We start from the raw sequence: 20,531 nt of genomic DNA, 5'->3' as shown, positions 1-20,531 counted from the left end.
CTCATTTGTCCAATCATTGCTTCGTTTCCCGCCCTTGGATCAATACGGACCAATCAGAGTGCTGTTCATTATGGCGGCACGAGCTTTCATTGGCCGAGGCTGAAGCGGCTTTTTCCCCCTTCTCAAGTTTTTATGCATCGTCGTTCGTAAGGGGGCGAACGCTGAGCAGGTTGGTGCCGTGTTTCTCGTTGTGTGTAATAGATATAAATGTACACGATATTTATTCATAATTGCTTTAAAACTGTGAGCGTTCTGCGTTTGAGTCTGCTTTCTGAAATTAGTTTTAATCACTGGAAAGCGACGTTAATGCTAATGTTGGTGTAACTGGGAGGCTCTGCTAACCTAGCTAGCTAACGTTAGCTAGGTGGGCAGTCGAGTTAGCCAATGTTTCATTTTCAATTTTCCGGTTTTTATGTCGTCGCCAGTATATTAAGTAGCTGAATTCACAAGTGCTTCAAAGTAATAATAAGATTTAGGCACATAACTGAACAGTAAGTCATTTAACTAATGTACTTTTTAGGTTTTTAGTGTAACGTAGAAACGCCGATAACGTTAGTTGCTGCATCCAGCAAGAGGAAGTTAGCTTAGCACAGCTAGCCTGAGCCGTCTATTGTTAATTAGCCAACCTGGTTTTCTGCTTAGCAGCTGAGCGCTTAACTGTTGCATTATTGGGTACCTAGATAATGCATTTTACGAAGAAAATACGCCTTTTAAATATTCTAGGTTAATTCTGTTCGACGACTGAGGGAAAGTAATGAAAGGAATGGGCGAGTGAGATTTCTTCGCATCTGTTGTTTGCATTTTTTCCTCTTTGAATGTTAGCATAGCAACTGAAGAGCTTAGCTACCCTCCCCACCACGTCCATTTGTTTTCCGCTTAGCTTATAAAGCGGCTTGTCCAAAGTCCTGGAACAGTTTTCAGTTAAATCACCCTGACCGTAAGCTGATATGATGAAATATTAATCGGTGCACGCCATCATTTTCCATTAGACTCGACGTGAGAGCGTGATCTCGACGCGCTACTTCCTTGTTCAGTGGTTTGGTTTTTGTGTGATAATTCGGCGGTGAATGTTTGTCATGTTTCTCATATCTCTCATATTTCACCTCTGCGCTTAGGCTGTACTTAGCTCGTTCTAACATCTCTGCAATGATGCAGAGCAAGTCAAGCCGTTGAAGTATGTATTTGATTAAACTAAGGTCAGTAGTGACTCGATCTGTAAGATCTGGACCAGCTGATCTGTTTTTGTCAGTAACATAATCATAAATAAGACAAACTCTGACCCTAGATCAGCACTCCTGTTCGGAGAAGGTTTATGAAACCTAGCCCATTCTGATCTTTTTACCCTTTTCAGTTGGTGTGCTTGTGGGTCTAATCCCTGTTGGACATCAGCAACCTAGTTTGGCTCTGAAATTTGTGGTACGTTTTAAAAGTGATAGGGTAATGATATTTTCTGACATTTTTGCCATGCTTACAGTTTTCTTTTATCATCCTGTTCACCTTTGTTTCAGATTTGCAGAGAAAGCAGTTGATCACTGCAGGCAGTGTAGATAGATAATGGATACAGATAACGAGCAGCAGGAAGAAGAGACCACTTTCAGCCCAGAGAGCAACGGTAAGATATGGGACCATCTTGGATTTCTACTTTGCTGTGTATAGAGTTATGTTAATTTTAGGGATGCAATGATATGGGAATTGTGGGCAGATGGCATTACAGAGAAATCTAAATTGGATTTCTGTAAGTTTACAAATGCAATAAAATAAATAAAATGCAGACATTTTAGCCCAGTATTGTCTCAACTTTCTGTTCTTACAGAGTACAGTAAATATGCTATCAAATCTGTTTGAAATGTCGGTAAAATTTAATAGTTTCTGAGATGCTCTGAAAGAAGTTGGGTTAAACGATTTTGCCAAAATATCTAATTGCAAATTTTCTGACCAATATTGCGATTACAATTCAAATGGCTGTTCTTTATAACTGACGTATAAATTGAGGTATGGGCCTTTTTTGGGCAATGAAGACCAGCGTGCACTTCTTCTGGCTTAAGACTTAAACTCCTAACACAGTGCGCCAGCCTACTAGTTATTTGTTGTTGTCATGTCACAGCAGTTTACAAGCTCCATGTAGGTGAAATTTCCCTACTTTTAAATTTGATCGTGTCAACATTGTTCATAATACACTGTACACAATACAAGACTATAATAAAAATTGCAGCTCTTGCGATTTGAAAATTGCACTCTTTCAAATTGTGTTTTCAATAAAAAATTATTTATTTTTCAACCCATAACCTGAAGTCACAAAGGCTTCATAACATCAGGAATTTCTCTACGTTCTGTGTGAACTGACTACTTGGTTAAAAGCGAAATGCATTCTGTTTAACTCCTGAACACAATATTGTTCACATGCCTGTACATTTCATGGAGTCCCTGTTTCATGTTGATGTGTGGATTTTTTGAGGAATAAAAATAATCTGTTATACTTAGCCACGCCTAATTTTTTTACATCATTCAGTTAGTAGCCAGCTGTTTTAAAACATCTGCTTCAAACAGGAGAGCTCCAAACAAACCTAAATGTTTGTCTTACTCGTTTCTACCATCGCTACCAGTGTGACTCAAATCATTGTGCATCCCTTTTTAATTACACGTGAAGGCTAAAAAACATGATCAGCATCTAAACAAGATTGATGCAGGAGTGATGTATGTTGATGTTACTAATAGCTATGAGATGAGTCTGTGTTAGACCAGAAGTTTCACTTTATCTTTTTATCATCTGTGAATGTAATGATATTTAAATAGCAAGCATGTGTTGTTGATTACTGTAGCTCATGTTTGTATGTGTCTCCCAGGCAAGCGTCCTGCACAGGATGGTGACGACGAGCCGACCTATAAACGCTCTCGAAAGTCTGATGATATGGTGGAGCTGCGTGTGTTGCTACAGAGCAAAGTAAGTGCCTTTATACTGGCTTACAGCGCAATCGAAATGTTTCACAATACCGATTGGGTAACTGCCTGTCCTATCAATCCAGAATGCAGGAGCTGTGATCGGAAAGGGAGGCAAGAACATCAAAGCTCTGCGCACTGATGTGAGTACGCAACTGTCTACTTTTTGGAGCTAGTATGCACACGTCCACATATACTCACATGTATACATTTACAGAGGCTGTAAACTGTGATGGGCAGAGCACCTTTTTCTACTGTAGGTTTATGTTACCATGCTAATATTTCTGAAAAAACTCAACTTCTGCTACTCAGCTTTGCCACCCTGTTCCATAATTTAATGAACTAATTAGTTTTTCAAGGGAATTTTGAATCCTAGAAGTTGAAATACTCTTTGAGTAAAAGTAATTAGCGGCAAGCATTTATAGACCTATAGTATTTTATGCAGGCCAAAATACATGCTCATTGCTCTTTCTTCTTGTCCTGTCCTCCATTCTCCTCCAACTTTATGAGAGTATGAAATCGCAGTGAAATTTTTTCCAATTAAAAATGTACTCCTCTTCCACTCCCTCTCCCCTTTTCCTTGTTTTTGTTTTATTTGTTATTTATTTCTGGCCAATTCCCATATTCTGGATCGACTTGTCCCGCCCACCTGCGTTGCCGCCTGACCTCCTGACTCCCTGGTTGGCCCCGCCCATAATCGTGCCCTCCCTATTGGGCGCCTTACTTGATTGACATCTGTGTGCTTGATTGCTCTGGGTGGTTGGCCCTGCAGTACAATGCCACTGTGTCAGTCCCAGACAGCAGTGGGCCCGAGCGGTACGTGCCACTCAGATACTCCAACCTCCAAGTACTGTCAGCACTGTTACTGCCAATACCAGTACTGTTAATGATGTCCTTCATGTACCAGAATACTCCCTACTGCCATAAACGACCACTCATAAATATGGTTACAATACTGTCATAGCTGTCAGTTATAAGTGCTGTAATGTTATGTAAAGTGCCTGTGCTGCCATCTCAGTCATTTAATGACTCCCTCCCTTTCAAAGGTGCTATCTCTCTTCGTCCTCACCCAAAGAAACCAAAAGCACACTTAGAAGTAGTTTATTTGACTTGCTTAAGCTTTTTGAACCATATTTACATTGTTGATCAATGTCTTCTAGTTTCCATGTAAACATTTTTACTAATGAAAAGATAAGATAAGTACATAATGGTGAGGGGGCAGTGCAAAATACATGAATTCCTTTTCTCTTGTTCTGTTTGTGGTGTGATGTGTTCGTGTTTTTTTGGCTAATTTGGAAAGCCCAAAGATTGTCTTATTGCTGCTGTGCATCTCCTCTCCTCAACATTCTCTCTGTTTCAAATCTGTCCATCTTTCCTCTAACGGTGAAGGACCTCTTGCTTCACTTACTCATTCCACACCTTAGATTCTTCTCCCCACTCTGTATAGCTTTTGCTCCCTTGCTCTCTCTCTCTCTCTCTCTCCCCCATTCAGTTCCCTCTCCCCCATTCAGTTCCCACTCTTTTCCATCCTCTGTCATCAGAGCTAACGTGTGCTAAAGTTCTTGAGCACTTCTTTACTATACACTGTGCATCTCCTCCTCTTCTCCATCCTGCCTTTTCAGGAACCGGATGGGGCTTCACCTTTGTTTGTTTTCTCTTTTGCTGCGCCTCATCACTCCTTTTCTGTACAGTCAAAAGCATGAGGGAGTGCATGACCACACACCTAGCCTGTGGATAATTTATTCATACACAGCACAGCAGACAGGCTCTGACAGGAGTGCAATGTTTCATGAATACCCTACACTCTTCTAATGTTTGTTTTTGCTCTTATCTCTTTGTGTGACGTAATACAATCATAAGGATCCTGAGTATCAGTGCGGACATCCCAACTGTAGCTGAAATTCTGCTGAAAATCATCCCCACATTAGAGGAGGTGAGCTCAGTTTCTCTTATTTTTGTTTTGTACAGATCTTTTCCAAGTTTCCATTGATGTTCTACAAGCGATAAAACGCTTTACGAAATGTTGTCATAATGTAGTGTCTTCCCTGAGATCACTTTTCTCTGCATATTGAGATGTTTTACAGTAACGTTTAGCTGTTTGTGTTTGATTTTTGTTTATTGTAAGAGATGAAATGTCAAACACTACATTTGAGTAAATGTGTTAACAAAAAAGTTCGAATTGTAGGTTTTAGTATCGATTTTTCTGCCACAGTTAAACAGGGAAAAAAAAGTGTTGTAGACATTAATAAAATATTGCCAACAGTTTCCGTTTCCATAGACGACATCAGCAAACTTTTGGAAGCATCATAAAAGACCCTTTGGATGAAAACATAAATGTTGATTGGCTCTGTTAGAAGTGTTTAAATAAAATATTTGTTTCTGTTTTCTGGTTGGTGCAGTACCAACATCACAAAGGTTTGGACTTTGACTGCGAGTTGAGGCTGCTGATTCATCAGAGTTTAGCAGGCAGCATCATTGGTGTAAAGGGAGCCAAAATCAAAGAGCTACGTGAGGTAAGAAAGTTCTGGATTTTTGTAGAAAGGATTTAGTGTACCTTAATTGGGTTGGTTACAACTTCTATAAAACAAAAACAGTGTGACTGCTCCACATTGTAATGGTTATTTTGATTTATTTATTATTGTAGAGCACCCAGACAACCATCAAGCTGTTCCAGGAGTGCTGCCCTCAGTCAACTGACCGTGTAGTGCTCATTGGGGGCAAAGCAGAAAGGGTTGTCCAGTGTATTAAGACCATGCTGGAGCTCATTGTAGAGGTAAAACCTGACCTCACACTGTTAAGTGTGTCAGTGTTGAGTTCTTGTTTATTTACATGCTTGCATGCTTGTTTCACTCCAGGCACCAATTAAAGGTCGTGCCCAGCAGTATGACCCCAACTTCTATGATGAAACATATGACTATGGTGGGTACACCACAATGTATGAGGAGCGCGGCCGTCGTCCAATGGGAGGCTTCCCCTCACGGGATCGTGGTGGCGGAGGCGGGTTTGACCGCATGCCACCCCGCGGTGGGCGTGGAGGTCACCATATGCCACCCAGCAGGAGAGATTATGATGACATGAGCCCACGCAGAGGCCCCCCACCACCCCGAGGAGGAGGCCGAGGAGGGGGCAGACCTCCACGGAATATGCCCATGGGACCGCCCCACCACCGCAGAGGGTAAGCAGACTGTCACTCGTACCATCCCTGCATTATATGTTACTATTGATGTCCGATTCCATGGAATCGTGCTTTGATTATGCTTTTATTAGTTAAGCTTTTTCGTTCAGAAGTTTGGAATCAGTGTTTTTAACTAGTGAATTTGCGGTGTAATTAGACAATATAAAAATGATTCAAATATGCTAGTTCTGTGTAACTTCACAGCTTTCATATAAACAGTAGTAAGTGAAAATGAACAAAACGAAGCTGTGACAAAACGAAGCGAATTATACTGTGGTGTTCTGTATTTTATCAATGTATTGTGACTGGCAAGCAAGCTTGTGTCTGTTGTTAGTGTCTATCTGTTGTAATAACCTTTTTTAAATTTATTATACTTATTAAGGAAAATATTCTACTACTACTAAATCTGTCCAGTGCTAATACTTTTGTTTGATTTATTTTTTATAGCAGCTGTTTCCCAACACTGATATGATTCCAGTGTCATTGTGCATAGTTTTAGTTTGATTGTTTATCAATTAATAGCTTCCTAATCCCAAAAGGCTTTAAACATTGCATAAAACATCTAAAGACACTTTTATAATCTTGAAATCTACGTCGTGTAGTTGCTATTGTGTAAAATGTCAAATGGTTCCTTTTGAACAGTAGTGTAGGTAGGGCTTTAAAAGTTTAAAAATGACTAGCCATATAAGGTGGGATACGTTTGTAAGTATTCATTGGTATTGCCTGATGGGGGCTGACATACTATGTGTACATACTATGTTCACAGTGACGACCAGTACTACAGCTCCCACCGCAGCCACTCAGACGACAGACAGTAAGTCCCTTACCGTAGTGCAGCAGCTCTTTTTGTAGTTTGTGTTATAGGACACTGCTGGTCTAGGAAGGGTTTGTAGAGCTACATTTCACGCTTTCTCACCACATCTCATATTCCATGTGTCTGGTGTGTAACCTCATTGCTTAATTTTTATGTAGTTTTCTGCATGGTTGCTCTTCAGCATGCTTAAGCCAGACATAACTCTAAGATAAATACTAGAAAAATTACTTAAGTAGCCTTTTGAAAGTAGCTATGTAGGTTAGCCAGTTTTTGTCCTAAATGTCTCAGGTTGTATTTTTTTTCTTCTTCGTTTTCTTGTCAGCGGGGACAGGAGAGGGAGACCCCGGGACCGTTATAGTGGCAGCATGGTGAGTACATCCTAGGACCTCACTTGTTGGTTAACTACAGACTGTATGATGAAATGAAAGTGGATAGCGAAGATATGCGAGCTTGAAAAGTGGTGCTCACAGCAAAAGTGTTTTCCCACTCTTTAAAGGGGCAGATGGTCAGACTGTGACAGACAGCAGCTGCCCACTGTTACCTGGCAACAGACATTTGAATTGCTAGTTGCTATAGAAACGGGAGAGCTAACAGATCAACTGAAGGCGGGCATTGGTTTATTGTTAGTTGGCTAAAAGCGTGTGCAGGTTTGGGTTTCTTACATTTTTCCTCTTTTTCTCCACCTCTGTAGAATGATGGCGGATATGGTAAGTGTTCCTTTTAGAGTACTTAAGCAATAATGTTGAATTTTCTATTCATTAGTAATGGAAAACCTATTCGTCATCTGTCTTCCGTTTTCTCTTACGTTCACATTAGACAACTCCTCCTCTTGGGACAACTATCAGTCTGGTAAGTATTCTAACTCATTACAAACTAGGGCACTGGAATTATACTACAAGCAATGTTGATTGTTCTGAGATCTCACTCTTGTCTGTATGCTTGTGGTTCAGGTGGAAGGGGTAGCTATGGTGATATGGGAAGCCCTGTCATCACAACACAAGTGACAATTCCCAAAGATGTAAGTGTTTTTTACAGTGATGTTTCACAGTACAATACTGTACGGTACATGCCTCCATGTGACGCTCCATGAGTTCTGCAAGCAGAGGTAGATTGAATGCAAACAGAATAAACTTACTCATGCCTTTTTCCCAGTTGGCGGGGTCAATCATTGGAAAGGGAGGCCAGAGGATCAAGCAGATCCGCCATGAATCCGGAGCATCGATCAAAATTGACGAGCCGCTCCAGGGCTCTGAAGATCGCATCATTACCATCACGGGGACCCAGGACCAGATTCAGAACGCACAGTACCTGTTACAGAACAGGCAAGTCCTACAGAGTCTGCCTCTTGCTCTTCCTTTGTCCCAAACACCCCCTACCATGTGGTTTGTTTGCAGGCATTCAGTTTTTGTTTATTCTATTCAGTTGATATGTTGCATATATTTGTCTTTTAAATAATTAGTCCTTCATGTCTGACCGTGTGGTAATTTATTAAATTTTACAATTAAAGATGCCTATATAGATGTTATCAGTGAAGACTGTTAAAACTTGTTTAGGCAGTTGCTCTTTTCCTCGTCTACATTTTCATCCAAACATTTTCTTATGAAACATGTTTTAACACTTTAAAAACTCAAAAAAAAGTGGACATAGGCTGTAGAAACAAATTGATAATATTTTTGGAAATGTCAAGTTTTCTCTGTTAAACTATAGCTGCCTTTTCTTTCCCCATGAAAAATAACATTCATACATTCATTTAGTGTCATGTGACAGATCTTCCTTTTGTGCCTCATTACATCAAATACAAACAGCATGGGATATAGCTGGACTGAGGAATGAATGCTGCCACTTTTCAGCTCTTACAGATAGATGTCCAGAAAAGGCTAAAGGCTTTCTATATGGAAAGTACTCAAAAAGCTTTGTATGGCAAAGAAACAATCCAACGAGGGGGAAAAATGTCCTTATCACTAGGTGATGGGAAATCAGAGAAGCTCAAGGTACACAGGTTTTTTAGAAGACTAATTTTTATTTACTTAACATTTTTTGAATCAGTAATTTTGTTAATTTTTTTGTTTACTGAAAATCTGTACAACCCTTTTGCAGAAAATAGAAATAAATCGCAATATTTGCGCAGAAAGTCTTTGGAAATGTAGTTAGTGCTGTGTTCTCAGAGAGGACTGGGCTTTTATGCTGTTTGGTAATTTTAGGTGCAGTAACTTTATTTATATTCTTTTGTTAGCATTTCAACTACTCTAGACCCTGCGTTCCTGTAGAGCCTGTTAAACCACTGCTGCGGAAATTTGTTTGTCTCTGACGTTTGGAAATTTAAGGGAGGACCTTTTGGCCTCACTCCACTGTTAAATTTCATTCAGACAGTTGGGTAACTTTTGATGGCCGATTATTGCTTTTATATCATGGCAGCAGATATCCATGGGCCGGTTTTCCGCTAAATTGAAGCCAGATCTGGAACGTTGAGAGAGAGAGAGACTCACTAACCCTCATGATAGCTTTCTGTGTCCGGTTTGCTTAGCTGGCTCATGAGATTTCGTTTGAATTTTGTACATGCATAGCTTGCATAAAGTCAAGCGTGTCCAGTCCTGGGATTCAGGAGTCCGGCACAGTTTGGTTATTTCCCTGGTTATGTACACCCTGTTAATTAACTGATTAGTTGGATCTGGTCTGTGTGACTAGAGAAGTCACCAAACTGTGCTGTACTAAGGGTCTGCTTAAATCCAGCCAGTCTTGAATGTACCCTAGATACAACAAGCTATTGGCTTTTGTGAGATTCTATTATTAGTGTAATTAGCTTTAGACATCATTGTAGTTGCTCTGAATACTTCTACAGCGGTGCCTGACTCCTCTTTTCTCAATCATCTTTCTCTCTGCAGCGCTCTCCACCTCCTGAGACACCACCACGACTAACCCGGCCCATCCCCACTTCTCTCAGGACCTCCAGCCCACTGCAGCTCTGCTCCACTCCAGCTCCTCGCTCCAAGCAGTGCTGCCTGACTCCTAGCACACGAGACCTGTTTGTGAAAACTCTTCTCCATCTTCTTGTATGCTACAAAAACTTATATTTTCTGGTTGAGTATTTCCAACCCTGTGTGAAGGATATATTCAGATATCCTCCAAACTTCTTATCTTTGTTAAAATGCCAAGCAAAATATTTTTTTTTTAAAATCTCTGATTTTGTTAGAAGGGCCACACTTCCAGTGCTTCACAGAATCACCGTATTAGGTTTTTGCTAGATGTTGTGCAGGTCCTTTATTTCTTTCAAGTCAGCTTTCTGTTTGCAATTGGAACAGCTGTGAGCATTTTCTTTCTTTTTCTCAACCAACCATCCTGAATGAGTCCAGAATGTACACAGAAATCTGGGATTTTTTTTATGATTTTTTAAAAAAAAAAAAAGAAAACTGCTTACTTTTCTCTCTTACTGAGTTAAAGAAACTTTATTGGGGCTGTGTGGAGAAAATTATATGTAAATATTCAGTGATTTATATGAAAAGAAAATCAATATATTCACCAGAATTCCCGTACCTGTCCTGTCAGTGTGTTGGTGTTTCCTCTGCCGTAGAATTCCAGGCTTTATCGCAGCTCCTCCGCTGGAAGCCGTGATGCCTGGAGAAATGATTTAGATGTTGGTGATCTGTGTATCCCTTTTTTTTTTTCTCCAGTCTGTCGCTGGGTTTTTAAAACCCAGTATTTATTAAATTTGCTCTACCTCTGGAATTTTTGTAGGTCTGCCACTCTAGAATTAGGCCCACAGTCATTTCCCCTCCCCTTTTCATTTTTCTTTCTGACTTATTTTGAGGAAAGTGGATATGAAGTTATGCTTTAGATTGTATTGTCAGGGCACAGCAGCAATTGTGGGTTTCCTCCCGCCCTCCTTTTTTCTTTTTCTTGTTTTCATATTTTTATTTTATTTTTTTACTCAATGTCTTTGAAATTCCTCTCCCAGACACATTTGAAGAATTTTGTCCTTTGTCTGACATAATAAAGAGATGCCAGTTTTTATGAATTGTTACCGCTGCAGTGTGGTCTATGAATAAGTAAACAGATTCTTTAAGGGGAATTTAAGGGGAATTCCAGTAATTCTAAAGATTTCTTTACAGCAGTGGTGAGGAACCAGAGCTTACAAAGTCTAGGATACAAATATAGACATTTTATTGCCAACCAGTGGATCTACACATCTTTTGATGATGTTAAAGGTAAAATAGTGGTCAATCCCTGAAAATTAGATCCTTTAGGTATTATTTTGCCTAACAGCACCTTGTATGTCCCCATCAGCTTTTCAAAAAGTACGTTTTTATGACAAAAGCCTCATCACACAATGCCTCAAGTATCATGGAGTGTATTTGTAACCAATTTCATGCAGTCATTTTCTGCTAGTGTTCCTATCACCAACACTGAACAATTCTGACTAATTTCTCTACAACAGAGCATCTCACACTAAACCACTCTGAATAACTTTTACATCTTAACAATTTAAGTATTTGGAAATATAAACTTTGTTATTTAAAACATTGCCACATACAATAGGACTTTTTTTTCAACTAACCAATTTTCCAATGCAAAGAAAATGAGTAACTCTACCATGTAGTCTTTGACTCAATGCTGGACCAGAGCCAGTTTAAGGGGAGCCTGGCCACTTCTTATTTCTCCCATAATGTCAAAAAAAATTGCAAAAAAGTTTCCCGTAAGCAGATCCTACATGACTTGAATAGAGATGAACAGCTCAACATGAAAATGTAAATAGTTTTTAACCGAGAACTTGTAAAGGTGAATAATCGCTCCGTAATGTCCTCCGAGTTTTTCAAACGCTAGAGGGCGCTGCTGAGCGAGTCCAAACTGAATGGGTTCAAACGGAGCATTCGAGCAAAATCATAGTTTTTCATTTTTAATATAAAAATACATTCATGTTCTGAACAAAGAAGAGCTTAAAACATTTTAACACTGCTGTTATATTTTTAAGAGCTTTAATACTCGAGTTATAGGGCTAAAAATGACGTCATGAGCACGAACACACAATGAGCTGCTCCGCTCGCCAACCACCCAGCCCTCAGTAGCAGTAATGTTAGCGTCCTGCTGAACAAAACCCGTTTGCTGTAGATAAAGGAGACACAGGTGAGTTTTCTTTCCTTTTTTTAATGAAATAAATCCTTCTACTTTCTAAAATTAAAAAGTTGTGGGCAGGTGATTAGAAACTGTTTTAACTTGTTTTTAGCCGTTTAGCTCCATTCACCCCATTCAGTAAGGTCTCGCTCGCGGGCGCCCTCTGCTGTTCTGCGGTCCACTTTTTGGTATAACGGGGGAAATAGGGAGAGGCCAGGTTGCATAAACCGGCCTGGTCTTGCACTCCGCGGCGCTGGGTGGCGCTGTAGATCTAGTGAAGCAAATGTGTTTGTATTTCTGAATGAACGTACTTTGGCCGGTGAAACTTTCCTGCAAGCTTTGCTTCTCCTTCCTTCTCGGGAGTTTCTTTTTGGTGCACCTGCAGCTGCAGCTCGTGTTCTGGTATGTCTGTTCTGCAGTTACCAAACAGATTCATGAAGCGCGTTGATTTAACGTTTGTAACGTTAGTTAGAAATAAGCCCAAGTGAGTTTGCGTCTCTAAGGTTACTAGTGAGGTGTAGAGCTCAGTGCCCCTCAGACTGTGTGACTTCTGTGGGCTTTTACCACATAATAGGGGTATAACGATACACACACGGATCAGCTGTAACTTTAAAACCACCTCCTTGTTTCTACACTCATTGTCCATTTCCTCAGCTCCACTTACCATATAGGTGCACTTTGTAGCTCTACTATTACAGACTGTAGTCCATCTGTTTCTCTGCATGATCTGTTACCCATTCATCAGTTGTGAGGACCCCCACAGAGCAGGTACTATTTGGGTGGTGGATCATTCCCAGCTATGCAGTGGCATTGATGCGCTGGTGGTGGTGTGTTAGTATGTGTTGTGCTGGTACGAGTGGATCAGACACAGCAGTGCTGCTGGAGTTTTTAAACACTGTCCACTCACTGTCCACTCTATTAGACACTCCTACCTTGCTGGTCCACCTTGTAGATGTAAAGTCAGAGACAGTAGCTCATCTGCTGCTGCACAGTTTGTGTTGGTCATCCTCCAGTCCTTCATCAGTGGTCACAGGCTGGATATTTTTGGTTGTTGGACTTTTCTCAGTCCAGCAGTGACACTGAAGTGTTTGAGAACTCCTGTAAACTACGTTTCAGAGACAAGGAAAACTCACTACACTTCCATTAAAGATTACAGGAAAGATATTATTTTAAATGGTGGGATATGATTATGAGCAGAATGGTGAACCAACAAGGTTTAAAATAAAAGGTACATTTAGATTTCAGGTTTACAGAATGGACCGACCCCTGTCTCCTCGAGAGTCTGGTCAGTTCGTGGCGGAGCGGAGCAGAGATGTGTCTGTGGATGAGGATGGGGTGAGGAGAGTAGCGGAGATGCTCTACGGGCTGAAGGACAGTGAGGAGTTCACGGCCAGCGGCTGGAAGAAGATGAACCCTCTCGCTCCCTCTCCGGACTCAGACGAGGCTATTAACTGGGTGTTCGTGACGGACACCATGAACTTTTCCTTCTGGCCGGACAGAGAAGACCAGCAGTGTGAAGTCATCTACAAAGGAAACACCTACCGTGGATACATGTCTCTGTGTGCAGCTGTCACCAGGGCTATGGACGAGGGTGAGTGCATCTGCAGTGTCCTACAGTCACACGAGTACAGAGTCAGGTCCTAATAAAAACCAATACTCTTAATAAATAATAATAATAAACATAATAACAATAATAAATGCATTATTCAAAAAGTAAATTTCATTTTAATATTATAAAGAATGCTGAATAATAGTAGCAAATGTTAAACAAATTATAACAATATTAGGATGCAAAAGTAATAATAATACGAAATTAATAAACAGATAGAAATAATAGATAATAAATAAGTTATAATACAATTACACTGATATCCAGAAAGAAATCATCAAGAATGAAGTTAATATTTTTATAATATACAGTGATATATAATAGTAGTAAATGGTAAACAAATTATAACAGTATTAGTATTCATCCATAATATAATAATAATTATAATATACAGAAAGAAATAATAATGATATAATTAATGTCCATAAAGAAGGAAAATATGACAAATTATAACTAAATTAATATCCAAAAAGAAAACCTCAAGAATTAAGTAGTAATAAAAATATTTTATGGAATAATATAAAAGAATAGTAAATCCTAAAAAATATATAAAAAAATGAGTATCCAAAAAGATATACTACTAATAAAATAGGAACAGAAAGATCATATTTAATAATAAGTAATAAAAATATAGTTTAATAAATTAATGTCCATAAATAAATAATAGATTCATAGGCAGAAAAAAATTATACATTATGATAATACTAGAAATTCTGTATATCAATTTTATCACAGTGGTGATCAAGTAGATAGCTTGACTAAAAAGTATTATAATGAGGTAATTACATTTTATCTACACATATTATACTATATATGTTGAATAAAACATCTTCTTGTTCCCAAAATGTTTTAAATATTGAGCGATTAAAGTATATAAAATACTTTTTGATGCTTAGTTCATAATTTTTACACTGGACATCATTGTTGTATATAAAATAAGACAAACTTTTGAACGTAGTGTTTTGGTTTCATCCAGCCTGTATTTTTATTGAGTGATCAGTGGCTGAGCTGTTGAAATGAATCAGCTCTGGTTCTGAATCGACTGATGTTCTTTCTGCCTTTTTCATAGGCGTGCCTATCACAGACCCCGCCTACTTCTCCAAGATCAGCCAGGCGGAACTGGAACGTGTCCTTCGTTCAGATAGTGCCACGCCCATGCCCATGCTGAAGGAGCGTCACCAGGCCCTCACTGAGGCAGGGCGAGTGCTCATGCAGCATGGTGGATCCTTCCGGAACTTCATGAGTCACGGACAGAACGATGCGGAGAAGATGGTGCGATACATTGTGGATAATATACCGTCATACAGGGATGAAGCCACCTTTGAGGTATACATAATGTAACACGAATGGACAGGCTAAACCTTTGTAGGTGGAACGGGCTGTTATATGCAAATATGTTCATGGTAGTGACATCACAACCGTGAAGAAGCCAAAATGGGTTGTTTTTGCAGCTGAACTTCTATATATATATAGACTGGGGAGTTTGTAAACACTAGGGTGTTTACATGGTGGATAAATTTTTTTAATTCCAAAAAGCAAGCTTTCCATGACATTTGGCCCTTTAACAGAATTACAGTGAATATTCATACATTGACATATTAACAGAATATCAACTAGAATATTATTAGACTTATTAGAAACTAAATGGATTTCAGGCACCTTTTATTTTAATTTCTTGTCTTAATACCCTCATTTGTGTGCAATGTTGAAAACCCAGGGCCAGAAGATTTCCTTCTATAAGCGGGCTCAGATCCTGGTGGCTGATTTCTGGGGGATCATGGAGGCCAGAGGGGAAGGGAACATACCCAATCTGGACTACCTCACCATGTTCGCAGATTACAGGGTACCACAGGCCCTCGTCTACCTGGGGGCACTGCGCTACTCAGATGCCCTTATGGAGGCACTGAAAAAGGGTGAGTTGTGTCTTTACCGTCACCCAGATCAACAGAACTATATGAAATGTTAATAACACTTTATTACTTTATTAACTGGCTTTTGGAAATAATGTATGTATATACAGTGACCAGCCACTTCATTAGGTGCACCTCCTTGTATCTACACTGTTTATTGATTTTATCAACTCCACTTACCATATAGTTGCACTTTTTAGTTCTGGAATTACAGACTTTAGTCCACCTGTTTGTTTGTGAACCCCCCTTTCACTCTGTTTCACTACCAAAATAATACCTGCTCTGTGGAGGTCCTGTGGGGGTCCTGACCATTGAAGAAGAGGGAAAAGACATTACACCTCATAAGAGAGAGACAGTAATAGGGGCTGGGTGATGTCACAGCTATCCTGTAAAGGGGGAGCAAAGCCAGAGTAAAGCTGTAGAGAGAAAAGAGAGTTGATTAAAGCTATAGCTAAATGTGAATGTAAATGTACTTACCGGTGTAGAAATGAGAAATGGCCTCGTAAATATAGTTGATGTTGCATATTCATATCGCTGTTTTTAGGAAGAAAACCTTGTATCTCCAAAATTATAACTTTACAGGAGAATAAGAAAACATACTTTACTTTTAAGGTAAGTCAATGGAACCAGACATTTTTCCAGATCATTTTGGGCTGTTTCTTTTGGTCCATTCATCATGAAATGTACACAATATATGTAAAGAACAACAGGCACTTTCAAACTATGTCAAAAACTAAAAACCAAAAAAAAATGGTACGAGGATACGAGGTTTTCTTTCGACAGCAGCGATATACTATTGGTTGATGGTAAGTCAGTGGTGTATTTGTTACCCCTGTAATCTGTATTTGTGTGTTCCAGCCTCAATTAGTGTAGGGCTTAGACTACAAAGCCAGACTATAAGGGTTACTTGGGGGAGTGAAGGAGTAGGGTCAAGGGAGCCATTGTGTGTAATGTTATTGACCTTGTGGCTTTCAGACATGTTTAGGTGCAACAGGCAGATTTTTAGGCTGTGTTAGTCTATCCGAAGTTGACCAGAGGAGGATGGGTTCCCCTTTTGAGTCTTGGTTCCTCTTAAGGTTTCTTCCTCTTGCTCTTAGGATGGTTTCCTTGCCACCGTCGCCATTGGCGACGCTCATGAGGGCTTGGACCTGGATTTTTCTGTAAAGCTGCTTTGTGACGTCTGTTGTAAAAAGTGCTATATAAATAAACCTTGACTTGACTGGCTGTGAGCATGAGTGGCTGCTGGATATTAGCTGAGGAGCTCCAACACTACTGTAAATATGTAAATATCTTATTTGCTGGGCGATCAACAAATGATCGCTTGAACTTACACGGACTTGAAGGGATACCAAAAGCATCTTTCCTACTCCTCACACTACTGTTGATATTGTGTCCCACTACATATGAGGACGACGGTGCACCATACTATACATATGGTAACACTTTGTGGCCACCTGTGTCCAGCACACTTTGGTTATTTTCATGCATAAAACCTAATAAACCTGATTAGATTGAATCAGGTGTGTTTAAGGCAGTAAATCACTGTGCTGGACTGCGGCTCTCCTCCACCAGACCTGCCCATTCCTGGACTGTACTGTAACAGATAGCTTTCCTTACCCATGGTGCAAACTGAATGCTTTTTTCTGCTTCTAGGTGAGCTGCTGAGTTCTGGTGAGAGGCGAGAAGTGGAAATCCGAGGCTGTTCTATCTGGTGTGTGGAGAGAATTAAGAACGTCCTGTGGAAACTTGTACAGGAGAGAGATGGACAGAGCTGTAACATAAACTCAGCCCTCATTGACTTCTACCTGTGGCCTTATGCGAAACAGCATCACAAAGAAATGGCTCATATCCCCATTCATCATACTCGTTGCATCTACTATTGACACCAAGGTCACACATGTTGACAGAATCAGTCGCTAACTACTTCAGATGAGGGCAGGTAATCGTTCTGGGGACCATGGCGACTGGGCCCCAGAAAAGGTTTATTGGGCCCTTAGATGCTCTACAGATACTGGCACAGTTGTACACCCATGACTCACAAAAAGATCTAACATGTACCTCACCATTCAGCTTCCATCAGCACTACACCGACCGCCCTGATGTCTGTTTATCCCCCTCTTCTTCATAGTGATCATTTTAAAATCTTAAATGTTCAAATCATTCCATTCAATTTGTAGATCCAATTATGTATGCTGTAGAGAAAAGTTTCTCAGGAATCTATGTAACCTTCTTTTTTAGGTCATTCTCATGAAACTGCCTCAAAACATGTCCATAAATATTTCATAAGCATCACGCAGATAAACAGTATTTCTACCATTTAGTAGATCATTCAGAGCTCTATGGTACAGCAAGACATTTTAGTTCATTTTTGTATTTTACATTTTTTGGGCATTTATTCTCATTACTGCACTGTGTCCGCGTCTGTGTTTCTCATTAGTGATATTTTTCATTTTGTCCCTTTTTTTTATGAGAAAAAATGAGTTTCCATCACTTTTAACTCTTGAATCTCTTTATCTTAACAGTTCTTTGTAAACTAAAAGGATGTGGAGCAACACAACCAAATGTTTTGTCATGTGGCTGTCAATGTGTACGCTAATGAAATAAAATCACAAAATACAATATATTATATTTAATAATCAACTTCAAAATACTTTAATCTGACAACAGTAATGGGAAATTGGTCACATCAATTGGAGAGTGTTACAGTTTATTAAATGATGTAGGTGTATTTTTAATTATTCAACCAGGCAACGTCTGTATATCCAAAACATTAAGTCATTTTATTAATTTCAAGCTGCATTCCAGTGTTTTTCATGTTTGTGAGAATAACCCATTTGCCCAGTGGCATGTCAGACATCTAAAGTGATGTAGAATTGCAATTCAAAAAGGTAGTTTAGCTTAAAGATTTAGGCTAATGGTAGGTTCTAGTGGGCAGAGTGCCATTTCTTCAGGGCATCAACTTGTTAGAGACATAACAGTCAATCAACAAGCAAATTCCATGGTCGTTTTTACTAATTGAAAGTAATTTTCATATGGGGGCACATTTCTTGCTCTGAGGCCCATCATGTCCTTGTTATGCCCCTGGACATAATACTTTCCTTGTAATTCAGTCTGCCAGACATATCTTGTGTCTACACAGTGCTGATATTTTGGAATGAAAAGATATGAAAAGACAAGACTTGTCTTATGGAAGTCATTATTTTGAGGTACTATCTCATTCTGAGATGCAAAGTCATTATTTTGAGATACTATCTCTTTATTCCTAGATGCTAAGTCATTATTTTGAGATGCGTTACACTTTTGGGATGAACAAATAAAGATTTAATAAAAATTGAGATAGTATCTCAAAATAATGACTTAGCATCTCAGAATGAGATAATATCTCAAAATAATGACTTAGCATCTCAGAATAATGAGATAGTATCTCAAAATAATGACTTAGCATCTCAGAATAATGAGATAGTATCTCAAAATAATGACTGCATCTCAGAATAATGAGATAGTATCTCAAAATAATGACTTAGCATCTCAGAATAATGAGATAGTATCTCAAAATAATGACTGCATCTCAAAATAATGACTTGGCCTCTTAGAATAATGAGATAATATCTCAAAATAATGACTTAGCTATGAGGACGCCGAGGTCTGGACCTCGGTAGTTTCAGAAGGTTTCTGAAGAGTTTTATGAGATCCAGTGTGGAAAAAAGCGATGTCTACCCATGAGCAGTGACTGATTCTCAGCTGACCTGGGAACAGCTGTGGTTCGGCCACAGACTGAACTGCCCGCTCTGTGTATCTCTGTACGAGACGCTACACAGCTGAGTACCAGAGTAACTTTAACTGCTTTTAGATGTTCAGGTATGCAGCACACATGCTATAGGCTAACATATGACACTTCCGTGGTAAAAATGTAACTAGCTAATAGTTTGTGAGCGCAACTAACACATTTTATAAGCAAACCCTAAATTTTCTTTTCTGTTTGGACTGCTCGTGATGCTAAATCTGGCTAAATCAGCATGCTTTAGCTTTAGCTCCAGTGACTGCTCAGTTTAGGCTACAAGCTCCGTTGTCGGCTATATTAGTGATTCGGTGAGAAATTAAAGCTGTATTGTGTTACCTACTCATAAAATACCACAGCCAGCATATTGATGATATAGCATCATGTAGCTAACATTATTAAGATTTTAGCAGGAACGTTTTGTCTCATTAACTGAGTAGCTCCCTTTCCCGTTAGCTGGAGTTTGGTGAAGACAGCCATTTATATCATGTTTAATGTGTGCTTTTTCAGTTATCAGTGAGGGCAGAGATGTAAAAGAGACAAGCATAGATAGATAGATAGATAGATAGATAGATAGATAGATACATAGGGAAAGAGACGTAAATGAAATAAAATCAATATGAAACTATCATTTGATTTAGTGTATTTTCAGCCGAAAATAATCATAAATGAATAGTTAAACGATTAAATAGATTTAAACAGGGCAACTGGAGTCAATTCAGTTTATGGAAGAGTGGACGGATAGGGAAGTAATAAATAAAAGAAAAAGATGCCTAACAGTTATGAAAGGGTAAAAAAAGGAGAAATGATTTGGCGATCCTAGTTACGGTGTTCTGACGAACTACCATGTCGAAATGTCCTACCGTACCGCATATTTAAAGTAGCGCTCTGCATAAAACTGTAGGTGGGATATTTTGATGGCCTGAATGATCCAATCAGAAAATGCTACCAGTACTGAAATCTATGGGTAGTGTAATTTGAAATCTCCTTATCAGTAACGTTAAACGTTACCAGCATTAAAAGAATAATTAGGATATTGTGATCGCATAAATCACCTTATCAGCGAGTAAGTAATAATATTAATCGGAGTATGTGCTGAATTAACGTTAAAAACAAAACGTTTAAAACATTATTACGCTATAATTATGATGCGCGCATGCTCAGTAGGACCGCTCGATGATTAGCAAGCAGCCTGCTTTCTG

At 39.3% G+C, this 20,531-nt stretch overlaps 2 protein-coding genes across 4 annotated transcripts; both read left to right on the top strand.

Annotated features, from left to right (window-relative positions):
* The first annotated feature begins 117 nt into the window (after positions 1-117).
* hnrnpk (heterogeneous nuclear ribonucleoprotein K) lies at positions 118-10,944 on the top strand. 3 transcript variants are annotated; one of them, XM_036578577.1, is made up of 17 exons: positions 127-169; positions 1,352-1,416; positions 1,509-1,612; positions 2,844-2,941; positions 3,024-3,080; positions 3,710-3,753; positions 4,798-4,870; positions 5,337-5,450; positions 5,582-5,710; positions 5,793-6,112; positions 6,879-6,926; positions 7,249-7,294; positions 7,618-7,633; positions 7,743-7,775; positions 7,877-7,944; positions 8,079-8,248; positions 9,809-10,944. In XM_036578577.1, the coding sequence occupies exons 3-17, from the start codon at positions 1,555-1,557 to the stop codon at positions 9,840-9,842; spliced, it is 1,308 nt and encodes a 435-aa protein (XP_036434470.1). In that variant the 5' UTR covers positions 127-169; positions 1,352-1,416; positions 1,509-1,554; the 3' UTR covers positions 9,843-10,944. The 3 variants fall into 3 exon arrangements, with proteins under 3 accessions (XP_036434471.1, XP_036434470.1, XP_036434472.1); XM_036578578.1 differs by lacking the exon at positions 1,352-1,416 and having other exon boundaries at positions 118-169; XM_036578579.1 differs by lacking the exons at positions 127-169; positions 1,352-1,416; positions 1,509-1,612; positions 3,710-3,753.
* Positions 10,945-12,307: 1,363 nt separating this feature from the next.
* cunh9orf64 (chromosome unknown C9orf64 homolog) lies at positions 12,308-18,165 on the top strand. The gene is made up of 5 exons (XM_036578576.1): positions 12,308-12,434; positions 13,271-13,623; positions 14,711-14,967; positions 15,359-15,554; positions 17,205-18,165. Exons 2-5 carry the CDS (start codon positions 13,287-13,289, stop codon positions 17,432-17,434), a joined length of 1,020 nt encoding a protein of 339 aa, XP_036434469.1. The 5' UTR covers positions 12,308-12,434; positions 13,271-13,286; the 3' UTR covers positions 17,435-18,165.
* The last annotated feature ends 2,366 nt before the right edge of the window (positions 18,166-20,531 follow it).

Source organism: Colossoma macropomum, unplaced genomic scaffold, assembly GCF_904425465.1.
Source record: "Colossoma macropomum unplaced genomic scaffold, Colossoma_macropomum, whole genome shotgun sequence".
Lineage (NCBI taxonomy): Eukaryota > Metazoa > Chordata > Actinopteri > Characiformes > Serrasalmidae > Colossoma > Colossoma macropomum.
This window is presented reverse-complemented; position numbering and strand designations above follow the sequence as displayed.

Coding starts and splice junctions, on each gene's coding strand:
- hnrnpk (XM_036578578.1), top strand. CDS start 1,555: ATGGATACAGATAACGAGCAGCAGGAAGAAGAGACCACTTTCAGCCCA. Junction 3,081..3,709: donor TCAAAGCTCTGCGCACTGAT/GTGAGTACGCAA, acceptor TTGGCCCTGCAG/TACAATGCCACTGTGTCAGT. Junction 3,754..4,797: donor GACAGCAGTGGGCCCGAGCG/GTACGTGCCACT, acceptor TACAATCATAAG/GATCCTGAGTATCAGTGCGG.
- cunh9orf64 (XM_036578576.1), top strand. CDS start 13,287: ATGGACCGACCCCTGTCTCCTCGAGAGTCTGGTCAGTTCGTGGCGGAG. Junction 13,624..14,710: donor CACCAGGGCTATGGACGAGG/GTGAGTGCATCT, acceptor CCTTTTTCATAG/GCGTGCCTATCACAGACCCC. Junction 14,968..15,358: donor GGGATGAAGCCACCTTTGAG/GTATACATAATG, acceptor TTGAAAACCCAG/GGCCAGAAGATTTCCTTCTA.